Below are 20,807 nucleotides of genomic sequence, written 5' to 3'. Positions count from 1 at the left end.
GCCTGCTTAAATCAAGCTCAGTGCATAATAAGCTGTCCTCGGCTACCAGCGGTCGAGCCGCGCCCTGTGTGCTAGTGTAATATTGGCACTCTTAGGCCATTGATTTACTGTTTGCATGGCATAATACCATCCTTTCAAAGCGTACATATTAGGGAACCCTTAGTCCCCATACAATTACACAACCGGGTGCAATTTTCTTACCTTTAATTTCCACGTTCACTGACTACAAGCGATGTCCCTCGAGCACGATCCATTTCCTGAGCCCTAGCTTAACACCTAGTCACAATCAAGGTAATAAATTCCATTAATATTCTAATAAAGGTTTCCGAGTATAGTTCTAGCATCTAGGACATCGAATTCCGCCAAGCACGGGGGTGGAATCGATCCCGAGCACTCTAAGTTAGATTCCCACGCTTAAAATCCCCAAAAGGTCAAGAATGCACCTAAGGGTTGCGGCCCTTGAAACCTAGTCGTGACCCGCCCCTAAAACAGAACCCAAGCCCCTCAGTAGGCAGACACACACCGTGGCCCTGCCCTGTGGCGCCACGGCGCTCCCCTTTGGCCGAGCCTCCCTGGCTTCTTTGCTTCGTAGGGTCGCACGCTCTAGAACAGAGCCGCAGCCCAACCCTTCTTGCCCAGAAAATCCACCATATTTAACATCCTAACCTTATTCAAAACCACCCCAAAGCACCCTAATTCAAAACCCATTAATCACAAAACTTCTAACATGATTTTAACAGCATAATCCAACAGAATTCCAGCTTAAAAACCTACTAAAATCCCATTTTGATTCCTGAAACCCAGCAGCTCAAAACGCCAAAAACCAATCATGCAAACTCAGATTTTAACCTCTAAATTACGAATTGAAGCTTACTTTCTTTGTTGAACCACTTCCTTAACAGATTCCTGAGCTAAAATCCAAGCTTCAATGCTTTAATTCAACCCTTAAACATCAAAACCATAAACACCCTTATTACTCAGCCAAAACTCAGAATTCTAATGCTCAAGAATATGATTCAGCCCTTACCTTAATCTTGGTTGAGTTTCCTTAGCTGAGTGTTTAACGCCCAAACGTGACTTCCACTTAGCGGTGGTTGTAGTATAGATCGGGCGGTCGATTCCACAAGGAGGCAAAGAAATAAAGTTAATCAATAAATAAAGTTTGGAGATAAATAATGTGAGGAAAATAAACAAGTGATATTTTTGTTGTTTTTTTTTTTAAATTATAAAGATTAGAAATAAAGATAGAATAAAGTGTGATGTAACAATAGGTAACAAGTAAGAAGGATCAAGAGTCACCAATATGCATACTTATTTATTTGGATATTTGATTCACAAAAAGTTACACAAATGGATAGTTCACATCCCAACTATTCATTTGGAAGGTTTAACATCGATGCACAAATATATTTTACAAAAATGTATTCAAGTGATTATTATTCTTTACCATGGAAGGATGAGATAAATCTTATGAGAAATCTAAAAATGACATTATACCATTGACAATAATGCAATAAAAGATTGGACATAAAACCTAACACAAATATTACTTTTACTATTTATAAAATACATAGAAAGAGCATGACTAATTCTATATAGATTTTAGCAAAAGTACATATATATGAGTGATATGGAGAAAATGATAAATATATTATCTATATTATTTTCACTAATTTGATAATACATAGAAAGTGCTTGACAAAATCTATATACTATTAGTAAACATAAATAGAGATAATAAGATAAAGAAATAGAGATGAAAGAAAATAAATCACTAGAATATATAAACTTTAAGCACATGGTGAATCAAAAATACCAAACAAAGTCATAGTGCATATAGGATCATCCTAAACTTCATAAGAAGGTTAGCCTATTATGCTAGACATTCTCATGAAATTCTAGAGAGAAAATATGAGAAATGAGACTAAAATTTGGTAGAGTTTTGCTACCTAAAAATTACATACAAAATGTGAAATGAGAGTCCTTATTTATAGAGGGAGAAAAAGGACTAAAAAGAAATTAAATAATAATTTCGGGTTTACAAAATAAATCTGAAATATTAATAATAAAATATGATTTTGAAAAATCAAATCTTATTATAAATATTAACCTAGTTATTTTGGTGTATGGTCAAATTGCCCTTTTTCAAAAGCACAAAAAAAGATGAAATTTAGAGCTCAAAATGGCAATTTTGCAAGGCCCAATACACACAAAATATGGGTTGAAAGTGGCTGTGGCAGAAGTGGGTTTTTGACCCATTCCCAGCCAATGGGATCACGCCACGTAGGCGGCTGGGAATGCTGGGGAGGCACGTTGGGCCTGCTGGAAGAAAGCTTGGGTCAGAATGTGGAGATGCTGAAGCTGCGTTGGGCCTGAGGGTTTGGGCCTGCTGGGGAGTTGATGCATGAAGATGCTGAAGGAGGCTTGGAGGGTCACGTTGGAGTTGTATGGAGAAGGGAAGGTTGGCTGCTTGTTGCTGGGGCACGTGGCGCAAGGGAGAAGACGCCACTTGGCGCTGCAGGTGGAAGGAGAGAAAAGGTGGATTGGGCTTGGAGTCTTTTGGGCCAAATTTGGACTTCATGTTGCAAAAATGCCAAATTTTCCTCCTTTCTTCAATTTTATTTATTTATTTCTTCTTTCTTTTCTCTTTGACAAAATGCATCTTTAATTCCTACAATATAACAATAAATTAAATCATAATTAAATATTTTCATTTATAAAATAAATCATATTAATTCCACGAAAATATTAATTAAAACTTAATTTATTTTGACAATTAAAATCAACAAATGCGCATTTTTCACCACTAATCACTGAGCACTAGGTTAAACCTTCAAGATTCCAGCCCAAACCACTAAATTCCTAGCTTATTTCCCTTGAATTCCAGTGGTTTTTTTCTTGAGAGAGAGAAGGAAAGGAAGAGAAGAGCAAAATAGGTCAGTTTGTGTTTTATTCTACCAGTTTCTCTTTTGTTTAGTCTTACCCTTGGTTAATTAAGTCAATCCCGAGGCTCGGGGTGCCGGAAACGTCCCTGAGGGCAAAACGGTAAATTTCCCCAATATTCCCACCTAAGCTTCCTAACCTCAAATATATCTCCATATATTTATTTCCATAACCCAATAACCCAGACAGTCATCTAATACTTGAATTACCCCTTGACTTGCCCCAAGTCAAATATTAAGCCCCGTTATGACTTTCCCGCTGACTGGCTCCCTAGGATCGTCTCAAGTCGCACGCTGCAGATCTACCCACATAATAATGTGGTTCTCACAAATATAGCATTTAACCACATTTACATTCATATAATCATACAAGCATGCTTATCATATAATCATGCATTAAATCAATAAACTCACACATAAACCAATTATGCCCTCCTGGCACACTAATCAGGGCCCTTAAGCCTTATTAGTGATTTTGAGTCGTTACATAAACCCTGTTGTGACTTTTCCGCTAACTTGCTCATTAGGATTGCCTCACGTCGAGTAACCCAAATATATCCACATAATAATGTGGTCTCAATCACACAGACTCAAATTAACAATTATACCCCCAGCGGGTCAAATTACTAAAATGCCCCTCTTATAAGATACAGGCCCACGTACGCACATTTAACATCTCTAACAGGCATGCATAATTATACTATAATATAATTCACATAATAGCATGCTCGTACCATATTAACACATAATTAACACACTTATTGCCTCCTGACCCCCTAATCCAGGCACTAAGCCATATTAGGGAATTTAGGATGTTACAAAAATTGTGCAAATTTGATGCAATCTTCAAATTTTTTTATTTTTTTTTACCAAAACGATGTTTTTTCGATGTAAAATTAATGATGTTTCGATGCTTTTTCGATGATATTGCGATGCAATCATGAAAACTTGATTTTTGGCCAAAATGATGCAAAATATATGGTACATCAATGCTCTACGCTAAAATTTGACTAAAATTTTGGTGAGTCTTAACTTTTTGCTTGAATGTCCGTTTTAGTTTATTTTTTTTAATCTTAGTATTTTTTCGAGATCTACATATTTTGCATATTTAAAGCCTTAATTTTTTAATGTAGAACACAAAAATTAATCATGGGTGCACATTAATGTGAGAGAGAGTGAGAAGTTTAATGAAGGGGGTATTATAGTCAATATTATACAAAATGACATATATTTGGGATGCCTATTATAATGTCCAAAATTCCCTAATGTGGCTTAATGCCTGGATTAGGGGGTCAAGAGGGCCATAATTTATTTATTATGCAATTATGTGATTTTATGCATGATTATGTGAATTATATTATTATATGATGATAATTGCATGCATGTGGGCCCACTTCTTATTAGAAGGGCATTTTCATAATTTTGATCTATTAAGAGCATAATTGTATATTTATGTGCATGTTGGTGATTTATGAGTGAGACTACATTATAATGTGGATATGTTTAAGCTGTTTGGCATGAGACGATCTTAGGTTGCAAGATTAGCGGTTTAGTTTTAACGGGGTTTAATTTCCAGGCTTGGGGTAAGTCTGGTGGTAATTTGATGCTTAGTACATTACTCGGAATGAATGGGTAATGTGATATGATTTAATTACTATTTAAAAATACTGGGAGTAATGAGAAATGATTGTTTTGCCCTTGGGTGGTTGTAAAGGTTTTAATTGATCCTAGTGGCATTTTGGTCTTTTGACCATGGGATATGCTTAAGCTAGTAGGATGTATATGGTTGAACACAACCCTAAGATCACAAGCCCTGATTCCCCAAGTTGAATCCTCAAGCTTTCTTCAAAAATCTCAACCCAAGAGAGAGAGAGAGAGATGATCGTGAGTGAGGAAGAGGGTTCAATTCTGTGCTTAAGGTAAGGATTTTAGTTCAGTTTTATGGTTTTGCTCTGTTTTTTAGGTTAGCTTAATGGTTGAGGTTTTGATCATGGAATTGGGTATGTGATGATGTTTTGAGTGGTTTAAGGCTTATGTTTTGTTGTTTAACTGGTGGATATGTTGTGTTGATGATTGATTTTAATTGTGGGATTGATTTGTTGAGGTTTTGGCTAGTTTTGAATTGAGAGAAAGGCAGGGGAGCTGGGTTCGTAGGGTCAAGTCGCAACCAAGTTCATGCAAGTCGCGACTTGAACCCATTCCAGAGCCTCCTCAGGGCTCTGTCTAGCAAGCGTGCCGCGACCCACTAAGTCAAGTCGTGACCCACCCTTGGTTTTCCAGACCAAGGGGTTTCTGTCTTGGGGACGCGCCGCAGCCTTAGGGGGCAGGTCGCGGCCCGCCCTCCCTTTTGTGCCATGATGGGTTTTCAAAGGTTTTAAGCGCGGGTTTTCATTTCCTATGGCTCGGGATCGAATCTACTAACCGTTTTGGTACGATTCGAGGTCCCGGGAGCAGGGTTTAGACCATGAAACTTTTTTTTTTTTTATCAAGAAGAATGAAAACTTCATTAATCAACTGAACAAAACTAACCTACAAACTCCAAACTCCTACAAAGGAGCTCAACAAACCGGACAAACTGATTACAAAATCAATCTCATCACCAAATTTCTCTCAAGTCTACTATGGTTCCTATGTATAACAGTATGTAATCTACACTTCACTACAGTTTTAATATCATTTACAATATGAAAAATCGACCTGGAACAACCTTCAAACATGCATTGATTCTTATTAAGCCAAATATAGTAGTTGACAGCTGCCAGGACAGTGACCCTGATGCAGTGCACCAAACCGGTCATCCTCATGCTTAGCCAGTTAACCCAACCTCTGAAATCATTAGGCCAAGCAGCCACTCCTAACCAATCAAAAATCTAGTCAACAATTTGAGAAGATAAACTGCATCTGTAGAACAGATGATCATGAGATTTTGGGCTGAGACCACAGACAGGGCAATCCAAAGTGACCAAGTCGAGATGAAGACGAACCAAATTGTCCCTGGTAAGAAGCTAGGAATTCACTATTTGCCACAGCATGAATCGGTGCTTAGGAACATTCAAAGAGTTCCAAACAGCTTTATAGTAGGGACACACCTGAGATTGAGGAACTAAACTGTTATAGAGAGCAGCAACTTTGAATTTTCCAAAACACCCAGCAGCTTCAACATCTGCTTTAGGGAACCAACATCTCAAGTAGCAGAGCTTGCGCCAGTACCAGCTAGTGTCTGGTTTAAGATCATACGACCAGAAAGGAGCACCTTTAAGATAGATGGAGTTGATCCACTTGACCCACAGCAGGTCATTTTTATCAGAAATGGCCCAGATAAATTTCGCAAGGATAGCTCGATTCCAATTAACCCCATGAAACTTTTATTAGTTATTTTCATTGATGGGATTTCATATTTGATTATGACTAGGTGACTGCTAAGGAACTTAAGGACCGATCGTTCTCAAGGGTTGTTCTTTTATTATTTCACGCTCGAACCAGAGGTAAGAAAACTGCACCCAGTATGTGACATGCATGGTTATTGATGAAGCATGTTGAGTGCTCTATATATGGACATTGATTGCATTGTAAATGGATAGAAACTTTGCTTACTTGTGAATGACACTGACTTATTAGTCAGGGAATGACATGGGTGTTTAGTATTGATTGTGAAGCTGTGACTTATCAGTCAAGATCAGTGGTTGTGTTGAGCACTGGTCGTATGATATTGACTTAAGAATCAATAACGACATTAATGTGTTTAAGACAGACCGAAATGATTAGATCTAATCAACATGAGCATGAAATGCTTGACCGACCTAAAGGTCGAAGAAAACTAAAGCACTTGTCTAGTCTAAAGGATAGTTACTTAGAGCCAGGGCCAAAAGGCTCAGATGATTGAAACGTCATGTGGCTTAGGGTGCAGAGCCCCAGAGTGTGACTCATTAGTCACCTATACAGAGTGTAACTCATTAGTCACCTATACAGAGTGTGGCTCATTAGTCACCTACACAGAGTGTGACTCATTAGTCACCTATCCATGGTGTGACTCATTAGTCACCTATCTGCAAGCCCCAGAATGATTACCAGAATCATTTATTGATATTGTATACAAGCAGTAATAAGTTTTCTTGTAGAGCCTTGACTCACGGGTGCTATGTGATGCAGGTAAAGGAAAAGAAAAGCTCACCCAGCCTTAAGTGGAGAGCTTAGGTGGCGATGTATACATATACGGCCGCTTGACCACTACGGCCAAGGTGTTTCTCAGAGGAACTAGGGTTTAACCCTATTTTTGCTGCTTAGGTCGACGGGTTGTAACTTTTATACTGTAATGACCATTTTGGATTGTAAATAATTTTGTAAACACTTTTATAGGCCCATGTACAGTTTAATGTTTTAAATAAAATATATCCATTCCTTTTGATCGAGAATTTCACCCTGGCCTATTAATGACACCTATATGCACGTTTATAACCAATGACTCATTTAGTGAGTTAAGCACTATTCAAAGTCCACAGTAACGATCCTAGAGTAACCGGGGCGTTACACCTATTAAATTTGTTATATAGATAAAATAAAGTATATTATTAAACATATAACCTAAAATTTCTGTTCAAAAAGTTCATGCGAATCATTTCTTACGAAAAGATAGGTGCAATAGTTTGGTTTAAGATCGACTTTTGATTTGTTTGTTATAATTTAGAGAAATGCTTAATACATTTTTTGTTACACTCTCTTAAATTATTGAATGCCACGGGAATTCCATTAATGAATTGATAAAAATATTAATATATAAGAAATTGAATAATATCCACATGTCATGCATGGATGAAAGAGAGTGTAAAAGAGAGTGCAATAGAGAGTTTCCTTAGCATTCCTCTATAATTTATGACTAAATATGTCTAAGTATAATTAGTGTGTCTAATTTTATTATTCTTTAAGATGTTGTTATGCTCGCTTGGCTATTGTAAAATGATAACGATAAGGGTGATTTTTTTTTTTTTAAAGAACGATAAGGGTGATTAAGGGGATACAAATCTCCTCTCCCCTTTTTCTGTCTCCTTTTTGGTAAGATAACAAACTTTTCTTTGGCTGTAACATAGAAGAAGAGTGTTGCTATTTGACATTTTAAGGTGTCTAATACTACATGAGGTGACACCACATGATTAGTTAGCGATACCCCATAAATTTATTAAATTCAAATATGTGGGATATGATATTAGATTACATTAATAGCGGTATGACACTCCTTTTGGTTTTGGGCACCAGTAATGCCCCTTAGGAAGGGAAATTTGGGTATTTATGCATAGTGTAGGCTGCTATATCCAAAAAAAAACCATCATTTACCAACATTCCAAAATAATACTACTATTTGCTTGGTTTCTAAAAATACTTTTTTCATTTTTTTAGCCTCCATCTCTCTTCTCCCCCTCTTCTCTCACTCTCTCTCTCTCTCGGTCACCCTTCAATTCTTTGGAGAGTCATGGAAGCCACCACAAAACCATCATCACCAACAAATTTCGTTGAAAAAACGTCCCCAACTTTGGCATCCTCCTCCCTTTTTTTCTTATATTTTTCTTCTTGCCTCTTAAAGTATCCATGGAGACTAAAATAAAATGCCCCATGATAGTTTTTGATGATATAAAACTTAAACCCACTAAAAGTTCAATTAAGACACTAATTTATGCATTTCAAATAGATCAATGCATGCTTTTTTTGGTTTTTTTTGCAATTTTTTCACAATATTTTAGATCTTAAACGTAAAAATTTGCAGAAAACTCGATATACATTGATGCACCTCGATGTGCCTTGATGCCCATCATGATGGGCCCTTAAAAATCATGATTTTCATGAAAAAATCATCTGCCTCGATACACCTCGATGCCACCTCGACATGCCTCGACACACCTCGATGCAATTCATAGAAATTGCATAACTTTTCACTCGGGTGTCTGTTTAAGGTGATTTTTTTTTTTAATTTTGGTATTTTTTTGTGATCTACATATCTAAGATGTGTAGATATACATTTGAGAAGTTTAAATCTTGAAAACATACCAAACTTTGAAAATATAGAGATATTATTTTAAACTTTGAGGTGTTTTCAAGGTTTCAACTTCCCCAATGTGTGTGTACACATCTTAGATATGTAGATCTCAAAAAATACCTAAATTAAAAAAAAAAACACTTAAAATGGACACCCGAGTGAAAATTTATGCACTTTCTATGAATTGCATTGAGGTGTGTCGAGTCATGTCGAGGCACGTCGAGGTGACATCGGGGCACATAGTTTTTTTTATATGAAAATCATGATTTTTAAGGGCCCATCATGATGGGCATCGAGGCACGTCGAGGTGTATAGAGGTATATCATAAAAATCATTATTTTCATGAGAAAAAACCATCTACCTCGACATGCCTCGACATGTCTCGATGCAATTCATCCAAAATACATAATTTTTCACTTAGGTGTTTGTTTTAGGTGATTTTTTTAATTTGGGTATTTGTTTGATATCTACACATCTAAGATGTGTACACACACATTGGGGAAGTTGAAAGCTTGAAAACACCCCAAAGTGCAAAACAATACCCTATATTTTCAAAATTAGGTATGTTTTCAAGCTTTAAACTTCTCAAAAATGTATGTACACATCTAAGACATGTAGATCACAAGAAAATACCAAAATTAATTAAAAATCACCTCAAACAGACACCCGAGTGAAAATTTATGCATTTTTTATGAATTGCATTGAGTTGCATCGAGGTGTGTCGAGGCATGTCGATGTGGCGTCAAGGTGTATCGTGGCAGCTGATTTTTTTTTCTTCATGAAAATCATGATTTTTACGGGCCCATCAAGCTGGGCATCAAAACACATCGAGGTATATCGAGTTTTCTGCAAATTTTAACGTTTTAGATGTGAAAAACTGTGGAAAAAAATTGCAAAAAAAAAAAACCAAAAAATTATGCACAAATCTATTCGAAATGCATAAATTAGTGTCTTAATTGAACTTTTAGTGAGTTTAAGTTTCATATCATCAAAAACTATCATGAGCATTTTATTTTAGTCTTCATGTATACTTTAAGAGAGAAGAAGAAAAAGGAGATGCCAAAGTTTTTTGTTTTTTTTTGTGTATATATCAACCTACACTATGCATAAAACAGACAGTAACTGCCCTTTGAAGGTCAGGCACAATTTTTTTCCCCAGCTCCCAAACAAGAATAAAGGGTCAGATTCTTTTCTCTCATCAAATATTTAATTATATTAGCATCAAAATTTGAACGGGACCAAAGGCTAAATTAACAAGAAAACTATAGAATTTTGTTAGTTATAAATTCACACACATGTATAAGTAAAAAGTGTCCAAAACCAGACAAACCGCTTGTGCGAAACTGTGATTTGTTAAGAAAGAGTGTGTAAAACTGACAAGTCCTTCGTTCTCCCCTGGCCCTGAGCACACGCACCCAAGGCCGTAGGCCCGTAGCTAACCCTCGACCACCTGCACGTCCCGACCTGGTCTGTCGCCTTTCTTCGAAGTCGTCGTTCCTCCACCCACTTATTCGCTACTTTGGTAATTTTCAATGCTCTTTCACGTCTAAGTTTGGCTTTGAGTTTATTTTTATTTGCTTACTCGTATGCACTCGTTCCTTGTGGTGTTTCTTCAATTTTGCAACTAAAGCCTTGTGTTTCTAGAATCACAAGATGAGATTTTTGTTTTGATTCTAGAAACTTAACACTTCTAGAATAATTATTATTGATGAGAGTGTTGTTTGGATGTGGGTTTATCATTACTTTTTTTTTTATGAAAAAGGAAGATTATATTGCAACAAACAAATTACAACCGCCTGTTCACAAACATCCAACCTCACAACAAATTACAACATATGAACAAAATCAGAGAGCTTCCAATTCTTACTCATTTCTTTATGACTTAGCCTACCCTGCAATCTAATCTTAAGAGTCCTCTTGATTATCTTAACTAAACAATGGGGCGTGTAGGAGACCTGAGAAAAGAAACACATATTCCTATTACACCAGATGTGATAAACAGAAGCTGCCAGACAAGCTATATATATGCGTTGCAACATGGTTTTAGGCTTCCCATCCAGCCAATGCTTCCAGTTGTCCCACTGATTTGACCATATCTCAGGTCCAATCCAGCTCTTAATCAACTCCCAGATTCTATGAGAAAAGACACAGTAAAAAAATAAGTGTTTGTGTGTTTCCTCACCTCTTTCACAAACCGGACATGTCACTGAGTTAACCTCAATTTGGCACCGGACCAGATTATCTCTAGTCAGAAGATGCCCAAGAACAGATTGCCAAAGAACAAAACGATGTCTAGGCACAGAAAGACTGCTCCACACTGCCTTAGCATACCCCACCGGCTCCTTCTGAAGCAAATTATTATATAACAACTTCAAGTTCAGCTTACCATGAATAGCCGAACTCTCCAAAGCATTGACAGAAAATATCTCTCGCAAATAATACACCTTGCGCCAATACCAACTTACATCTGATTTCAGATGGTAAGCCCAGACAGAAGTACCTTTTAAATAAACCCCATCAATCCATTTCACCCATAAGACATCTTGTTTTAAAGATAAAGCCCAAAGGTATTTAGCCAATAGGACTTTATTCCAAATAGATCCTTCCTTGAAACCCAGACCTCCCAAGATTTTCGGTAGACAGACCTGGGACCAAGAGGAGCAGTGAAATTTGCTTCGATTATTCTTTTCTCCTCAAAGAAAGTTACGACATAGTCTATCTATTTCTTGAACCGCACTAATGGGAAGCATAAAAATATTCATCCAATAGTTGCGAATTCCCTGCAACACTGAGAATATCAATTGAGTTCTCCCCGCAAATGATAGATGTCTACTAGCCCAAACATGGAGTCTATTATGAATTTTCTTAATTATTTCACCACAATCAGCAATCAACCATCTCGTAGGCCTCAGCGATACCCCCAGATATTTCAGAGGAAAACTACCCTCTCCAAGCGCTACAGATCTAAGAATTTCAGTTTTAACCTCAGCTGCCACGCCCCCAAAGAACACTTGAGATTTACTCAAATTAGCTTCTAAACCAAAACAGCGACAGAACTTCAAAAAACCATCAAATAAAATCTGAACAGATTTCAAATTCCCCTTACAAAACATAATCAAATCATCCGCAAAGCACAAATTCACAAGTTGCAAATTCTTACACAAGGATGATATCTAAACTCTTTGTGATGAGAAGCTTGGTTCAGTAGTCTAGTTAGATATTCCATTGCTAGAACAAACAGCAGCGGAGAGATGGGGTCTCCCTGTCTTAAACCTTTCCTCCCTTCAAAACTTCCTTGTAATCTTCCATTGAACAAGAGAGTATAGGACGTTCCCGTCAAGAAATTCATTATCCATTGAATAAATTTCCTAGGGAAACAAAAAGCATTCAAGATATCCTCCATAAACGTCCAGTCAACATAGTCATATGCCTTGCTGAGATCAATTTTTATAACACAACGGGGAGAAATATTCTTCCTGGAGTAACCATGCAGAATATCCTGAAGGATTAAGATATTGTGAGCAAGTTGTCTGTTCTGTATAAAGGCTCCTTGATTTTGATGAATTATCACAGGAAGAACCTTTGCCAATCGGAAACAAATCATCTTGGAAATACATTTATAGAGGGTGTTACAACAGGCTATAGGACGATAATCTGTGGCCTTCGAAGGGGAAACAACCTTAGGAATAAGAGATAAGATTGTTCCATTCAATTCAGTCGGAATCACACCACTATCAAAGAACATCAGAATCGCATCATCTATTTCATCTCCAATATCCTTCCAGAGAGCTTTAAAAAAACCAGAGCCATAACCATCAGGGCCAGGACTCTTGGTAGCTGGAATACTGAATAAAGCCCTCTTAACATCCTTTTTAGTAAAGGGATGAATTAGATCAAGTTGATGATCTAAAGACAAAACATTATCTTGTTGGAAACAGCTCAAGTAAACCCGACCTGTTAGAGCAATACTCTTACCCAGAAAACCTTTAAATGATTATGAAAATGCGCAATTACCTCTGTAGGATTCTCTACAATCTACCCCTCATCATTAGTAAAACTAGTGATACGATTTCTCATTCTCCTCTGTTTCAAACTTGCATGAAAATAAGCTGTGTTTTTCGTCGCCAAATCTCAGCCAGTTAATTTTACTTTTTTGCCTCAGAAAACTTTCATACAACTTAGACATTCTAGCAAACTCAGCTGCTGCCTCATCCTCTTCCTGCTGTAATAAACTCGAGGAAGGAGACTGCTGCAACATAAATTGAGCCAATTCATAATTCTGCTTTGCTGTTGCATATTTCTGAACCACATCCCCAATCTGCACTTTGTTGAACTGAAGCAAGGCAGGTTTCAGTCTCCTAAGTTTCTGAATGATCTTCTGTAATCCAATACCACCTGCCGGTTTAGACCAGATATTCAAGACAGTACTCCTAAAGTCCTTATGTTTATCCCACATATTATAGTACCAGAAAGGCCTAACCCCTGAAGTTTGGAATTGAACAGTTTTGATGATACAAAAACAATGATCAGATATAGCATCCCAATTAATCCGGGCTTCAGAGTCAGGAAAGGTATCAATCCACAATTCATTGACAAAAACTCTATCTAGCTTAGAGAATATTCTTGAACCTTCTTTTTGTTTATTAGACCATGTAAAAAAGGAACCACTAGATCTTAAATCAATCAACAGAGATTTTGCCCTCCATTGACTACTGTCTTCAACTTCCATAGCAGAAACCTGCCTTCCTCCAATTCGATCATCATATTCAAAAACTACATTAAAATCCCCTACAACCAGCCAAGGCCTAGAATTAACCTGAGGAACTTGTAGCTGAGCCCAGAGATTTTTCCTCTCTTCCACTGAGTTTCGGCCATACACAAATGAAAGAATAACTATTTGACTAACACCCTTTATCTGAACTTCACAAGTGACCAGTTGGTCCAGCTCCTGAACAACAGCTACATGAACTAAATCCGGAATCCAAACCAACAAGATTATCCCTTCAATTGCCTTACTACTGTACCAACTCCAGCCCACGAACACATCATGCATAATCTCCTCAATTTTATTGCTGTGGAGTTTAGTTTCCAGAAAAATACCCAAACCAATTTTATGAACAAAACAGAACTTTAATAAGGACTGTTGCTTATTCCGATTATTTAAACCCCTTATATTCCAACACAAAACATTACACCCCTCCATTAGAATGTTGATGCTTTTGTGACTCCTTATTTGAAACCATGGCAGTCTTCTCCTGTAGAATATTGAACTTGTTTACTCTCAAAGTCTGATCTGTGGAACCTTTTTTCCTTAAACCACCCACTTTCTTAGGGGTAGTCCAAGGTTTCTCCTTCTCTGTCATCGAACAACTAGCCTCATTTATATCTTCAGTTGTTGTTATCAAAGAAGCCTTCGAACCTCCCTTTATAGCCGGCTGATCTCCTTTACTGGTAGTTTGAGCTTCTTTCCTAGCATCCATTTGATTGACAACCACTGGCTTGTTCTCAAGCTTTGACTCACTCAGTACCGTAGCACCCCTAGATTCCCTTTTTCCTGAATTTGTAACTTGTTGTTTTGGTCTCCAGACTACCTCCTTAGCATTCTTACAGCTGGATGCAGTATGGCCTAAACACTTGCAACAAGAACATCGGGTGGGAAGCCATTCAAATTCTATAACATGTTCCATCAACTGACCTTGCTCATTGATAAAACTAATTGAGTGAGGTAATCTGTCAGTAATCTCGACATCCACAAGGACCCTAGCAAATTTCACCATAGATTTTTCCTTAGTTACCTTGTCCATCATCATAGGTTTCCCTATTGTGCTAACAAGAGCACTCAGACTTTTTAGACCCCAATATTGAAGGCCAAGGTTTGGTTATCGAATCCAAACAAGGACTGATTTCACCACCCTTAGGGGTCGTTTGGTACTCCAAGGGTTTTAACTTTTCCTGATTTTAGGTTCAAGTGAAACACATCTGACAAGTGGTTTTCAGATACCCAAGAATGTGAAACACTTCAAAATTATTATTATTATTTTTTTTTTAAAAATCTTAAACCAATAATTTTTTAGTTAATGACTTATTTTATTTTTGAAGTTTATAATATAAAAACAAATATACATATATCAAACTATAAAATGATAAATAATATTTGTTTATTTAAAGAAATTGATTTGTAAAGCCTTTATATAATTACTTTAGTTTAAAATAACAAATGAAATATTACTAAAAATAAAATAAGGGTGTTTTTGTAATTTTAAAAATTATACTTGATTCTAGTATTCAATAGATGAATTTTTTTAATTCTGTTAAAAAATATTTCATGAGTAAAATTGTTTATAAATTATTTTGATGAAATATATTATTATATTAATTTTATGAAAATATGAAGAAAAAAAACAAATATACATATATCAAACTATAAAATGATAAATAATATTTGTTTATTTAAAGAAATTGATTTGTAAAGCCTTTATATCATTACTTAAGTTTAAAATAACAAATGAAATATTATTAAAAATAAAATAAGGGTAGTTTTGTAATTTTAAAAATTATACTTGAGTTTAGTATTCAATAGATGTATTTTTTTTTAATTCTGTTAAAAAAATATTTCATGAGTAAAATTATTTATAAATTATTTTGATGAAATATATTATTATATTAATTTTATGAAAATATGAAAACTTAACACATTCTTATGCACAACCAAACACAGAAAGTGATATTCCCATGAATCATAAATAAGATTACAGTGCATAACCAAACACAATGATGTAAGTTTCCAGACTATCAGATTACTCTCTTCAACTTTTTCAGTTATATGAAAACTGCAAACTCCTCATACCAAACGACCCCTTAGGGGGCGTTTAGTATGAGGTTTGGGTTTGGGGGAGTAGAGTTAGAGGGTTTAGATTAAGGGAATGTGAAACTCAAGTGTTTAAAGGGGTTGAGATTACCCTCAAATCAAACTAAAAAATGGGACCCACTTGGAAACACAAACCCCCAAGCCATTAAAAATAAATTTACCAAACATGAGTTAGATTTGACATTCTCATTTCCACCAAACCAAACCCCCATACCAAACACCCTGTAACGCCCTGGATAACCAAGACCGTTACACTGTGTGTTTAAAATAGTGCGGGACTTGCTAATCAAGTCATTTAAATGAAATGTGAATTCAATGTCATCAACAAGTTAGGAATAAAAGATTTTGGTCATAAACAGGCTATTTTCATTTAAAATGACAGTTTAATACATGAAAACTCAAAACAGGGTTTAGACGACTTAGTTACAGCAAACTCCAAGAGTTACAAACAATTTAAGCCACTCTAATGGCAAAATATACATTTTAGGTTTCTGTTCCTGTACAATTCCTCGACCGTGGCGGCCGAGCAGCTGACAATGTACACCCCGCCCCCATAGCTCTCCAACTCATGGTTGACTCAGCCTACCCTTGCCTTTACCTGCACCACGTAGCACCCGTGAGCCGAGGCCTAGCAAGAAAGCATAATATCATGGCAAGATCAACATCAATAATTAAACATTCCACAATGCATAACCAGGAATTCAACAATTCATGACATTTATCCAATCAGTGATAACACTCAGCAAATTAACGGTTTGTCATCCAGACAGTCAACCAACTATATTCATAACACAATATTCACGTTCATAACCAATACATTATCATATCAATCAAATAACATTCAGGGTTGGCGCCCTTAGTCGCACCCTCTATTTAACATACTGTCTTCGGCTCACTTGAGCCGCCCCCAGTGTAATACTCACTGACTCCGGCCAGCTTAACCGAGCTTAGTGATAAATAAGCTGCCTCAGCTACCAGTGGCCGAGCCGCGCCCTGTGCGCAAACATTGATTCCGACACTCTTAGGCCGGTTACCGCATGTCCCGTGGCATAATAATGCCATCTCATGACATGATATACAAGTGTAGGGAGCTCTTAGTCCCGTCGTGTCCACATGGTTAAACACATTCACATAGCAATGCATACAAACGTAGGGAACACTTAGTCCCAACCTAGCCACATAATCAGGTGCAGCTTTCTTACCTTTGGCTTTCAAACGAGCTAGCTACAAGCGATGCTCCTTGAGCGCGATCCCTGAGCCCTAGCTTAGCACCTCAGCTGTAGAATCGTTCTAGCATCTAACCAGCCTCAAGCCCTTCAACTCCTCAGGTGCATATCCCTCAATTGACTGGCTTAACTCTGCTAGTTCTTCAAGCTTCACCAAAGTCCCTAGCCCTAAGCTCCATCCTGAGCTTTCTCTAGAATTCCAGCTCCAAAACCCACAAGGAATGGTGAAGAGATGACCCAGCCGAATGAGAGAGAGTGAGATAACTCTAAGTGTTCTGTTTTTCTTTCTTTCCTTCTTCTTTTCTTTTCCTTAAGTTTCTAAGTTTATCTACAACCTCCACTAACATCATAAAGCAGAATATAGCCTAACCTTAAATAAGCCAAATGACCACCTTTCCCTCCCAATAATAACTAAACCTTAAACATTCTAAGGGCATTTTAGTCATTGCTCCCAATTCCCACTAATTCCTCCAGTGTCTTAAATATTTACCACTTAATTCCCGTCATCTAATTAGTCACCAATTATATTTCTCAATACCAAATCATCTCCAATACATTCTCCAAAGTCCCATTTATACCCCTAGGCTCACCCCGAGCCGGGTATAAATCCCCGCCATGACTTTTTCGCTAATCTGCTCACTAGGATCGTCTCAAGTCACAGATCATAGATATATCCACATAATAATGTGGTCTCAACATTAGCCTACCAATATACACACAAGTACACAATTACCCTCTCAATGAGCCAAATTACCAAAATACCCTCACAGCAGAGTATATAGCCCCATGCATGCCTTTATCATCATATAATAATATGACCCACATAATCATGCATACAATCATATAATAGCACCGTAAATCAATTATGGCCCTCCCGACCTCCTAATCAAGGTCCTAAACCTTACTAGGAAATTTGGGTCGTTACATACCCCCTATATCATTCCTTAAAATACATCATATTTTACATTTCTCCTCTCTAAAATAAAGAAGAGGCTAAGTTAAGGCAATTGGGTTTTAGCCAATGAATGAATGCGGGCGGGTCGGGTCGGGTAAAACCCTATTAACAAAAAATAATAATTAAAAAAGAAAAAAGTCCAGTGGCCAGCCCGAACCACTGAACCCCCACACCCAACTACCCAAAGTAACCTCCAAAATTCTTCCATAAAAAAAAAACTCCAAAATTCGAAATCACTCCGCGAAGCGTCGCCGCGACGCCACCTTCGCCATGGATCTGCTCCGGTTCCTGGCTCCAGCCATCCCTCCCACTCCTTCTTCGGTCTTGCATTCAAGTAAGTCTCGTATTGAAGACTTCCATTTACAGTTTTCGGTTATATGTTTCAAAGCTCTAAATTACTCATTAAAACTCTTTGTCTTTCTAATAATTCGCAAACAATATCTGGTTCAATTCAGATTTAGATACGATCACGACAGAGCTTGTGTTGTGATACTGGCTTTCAAATTTTGTTATGTTACCTCAACTGGGTATGTTTTTATAAACTGATTATACCAATAGTACCAGTGTGTGTATATGTATACCCCTTTAAATTATTGTTCAATGTATGCATAGTCCATCATGTCTTGTTTTGTTTGGTTTATTATGAACATGTCTCGTTATATCATATCATTGGCTGCTTTCTGTTTGGGTTCCATTTGAACATTTTGTTAAAGTGGTTGGAAACCAATAATATATAAATTGACTTAGAGTTCCTCGTTTGGGGTTGAAATGCTGATACAGCTCTTGCCATTGCATCCTGTTTTAGTTTTTTGAACTTTTAAAATAGTTACTTGTTTGCTTGGTAGCTGATATTGTTACTTGTTTTTCTCTACCTGTGAGCAGGGAGGGTTGAGGTTGTTTTTCTTTAAACAAAATGCTACAAAATGCTTTAGTATTTGTGGTTGATTTTTAGTTGCAAAAATGTTGATTTATCTTTTTTTTTTTTTGTGAACCACTCCCGCTTCCAAAACCATATCCCTAGTTGCTTCATCCCTAAACTTGACCAGAGTATGACCCGCATTCATACGAGCTATCCTTTCTATACCCAACTTTCCCCATAACCGGTTAATAAATCCTTCAAAAACTGCTAAAGGGGATTAGCTCCTAAAACAACACATACCAAAGCTGACTTCCAGAAGGATGCCTCCACTTCAGTCTCCTCTATATCGATTTGAGCTATCAGTTTCCCATCACGAACCAGAGGCTCCTTATATTTGAGTCAAGCACCACCATTAGTTGTAAAATTATCCTGAAATTTAGACCACTTTTCCTTTTCCAATTCCTGAAAGTCTTTCTCCTCCGATTCAATTGCCCAAGACCTGGAACTAGCCACATTCTCAGTTTTAGGTTCTTCGTTATCCTCCAGAAAATTATCCTCCCCAACCTCTTGAAATTTCTCCTCTGTATCTGCAAAAATCTCATCCGCAGGTTCTTCTCTTACGAGATCCTTCTCCACTACTTCATCACGATGTACATTATCCTTGTTGTTTACACTCGGAGATGAACGCAGTCCAGGCTTCTGACCAGCTGTCTTATGCCTCACCATGGGGGAGAGAAAAACCAGTCGCACGCCAATCTAGGTGTAACTAACTTTGATATTCCATTACCTTTTTTTTACGTGTTTGCAAATTGTGATTTTTAGAGATGGTTCTATCTCTTTCTTAATTGTGGTTATCTATGATTTGCTCTTATTAATTGTTTGTTCTTGGTGTGGTTCACTGTGATACGGATCTGATTTTTGTGTTACATTTGCAATGTTCTTTCTGTCCTCGGTTGATTGCAATACGTTCGTTAAAATGTCTCAAAGAGAAAAGGTATAAAGATACACAAGATTTGTTGTTTCTCGTGTTGTCTTATAAGATTTTGACTACTTTGTGTGTTTGATGCACAATATTATTTCGTATTGTATTGTATTATAAATCAGCAAAGCCAACCAAATCATTATACCCTCTAATGTTTCCAATCCTTGTAGAGCCAGCAATTTGAACTCATGTCTGCTAGGGTAAATCTCATATTGTTGTCATACACTTTCCATTTACGCAGGCTATTTGATCGACTTTGCATGCACGAATAGTTGACAGACCTTTTAGTGCTTCTCCAAATTGTACATAAAAAAAAGAGTGATCTTGTGATGGAATCCAAGCGCTTCATGGGCAATTTATTCATAACTTTTTTTGAAATTGAAATAGAACAAGATTGTTGTGCAATGTACATGTTATGATCCTCAATTTTATTGTCCTGATAAACGTTACTCTGATCAAAATTTTAATTTGAACCCACGTCCTCTCACAAAAACCAGAACTTGAGTCTGGCGCCTTAGGACCACTCGACCATCCTGACTAGTTGTATGTTATCCTCTAACTTGAAATCTTACAATAAAAGAATTTATTAAAAGAAAAACTTGATGCGTTTCTCCACAAAGGGAGTATTCGATGAAATTGGAGCTTTGCCACATTCCCGTGAACACTCTACATAGTCTGTATTTCGTATTTCTGGAGATTTCGAGAAGTGTCAACAAATAGAAGCAGAGCAGTGCTTGTCGATCATAACATCTATATTAGTTCTCTTCCCAACATTCTGTAACTTTTATTTCCTCAAGCAAATATTATTTTTCCTAACTGGCCTGCTACCAAATTATATAATTCGATTTTCATATGTCCTCTTTTTAGGTCTTATCTTATCTAATCAGTCAAGTTGCATAATTTCAAAATTTTAACAATGCTTGCTTATGGTTCATAACTGATTTAGATGA

General features: G+C 36.9%; 1 protein-coding gene across 1 annotated transcript; it reads right to left on the bottom strand.

The window, feature by feature from the left end:
• Positions 1-5,812: 5,812 nt before the first annotated feature.
• On the bottom strand, positions 5,813-14,020 carry LOC133795278 (uncharacterized). Its single transcript, XM_062232733.1, has 6 exons — positions 13,117-14,020; positions 12,128-12,951; positions 11,952-12,023; positions 11,163-11,612; positions 6,032-6,220; positions 5,813-5,947 (listed from the first exon to the last, which is right to left on the bottom strand). Exons 1-6 carry the CDS (start codon positions 14,018-14,020, stop codon positions 5,813-5,815), a joined length of 2,574 nt encoding a protein of 857 aa, XP_062088717.1.
• Between the last annotated feature and the right edge of the window lie 6,787 nt (positions 14,021-20,807).

Source organism: Humulus lupulus, chromosome 8, assembly GCF_963169125.1.
Source record: "Humulus lupulus chromosome 8, drHumLupu1.1, whole genome shotgun sequence".
In the NCBI taxonomy this organism is placed as follows: domain Eukaryota; kingdom Viridiplantae; phylum Streptophyta; class Magnoliopsida; order Rosales; family Cannabaceae; genus Humulus; species Humulus lupulus.
The sequence above is the reverse complement of the archived record's forward strand: the minus strand, read 5'-3'. Positions and strand labels throughout refer to the sequence as shown.

Coding starts and splice junctions, on each gene's coding strand:
- LOC133795278 (XM_062232733.1), bottom strand. CDS start 14,020: ATGCATGATGTGTTCGTGGGCTGGAGTTGGTACAGTAGTAAGGCAATT. Junction 12,024..12,127: donor AGTTTAGATATCATCCTTGT/GTAAGAATTTGC, acceptor GGTTTTTTGAAG/TTCTGTCGCTGTTTTGGTTT. Junction 11,613..11,951: donor TTGGGGGCGTGGCAGCTGAG/GTTAAAACTGAA, acceptor TCTTGGTCCCAG/GTCTGTCTACCGAAAATCTT.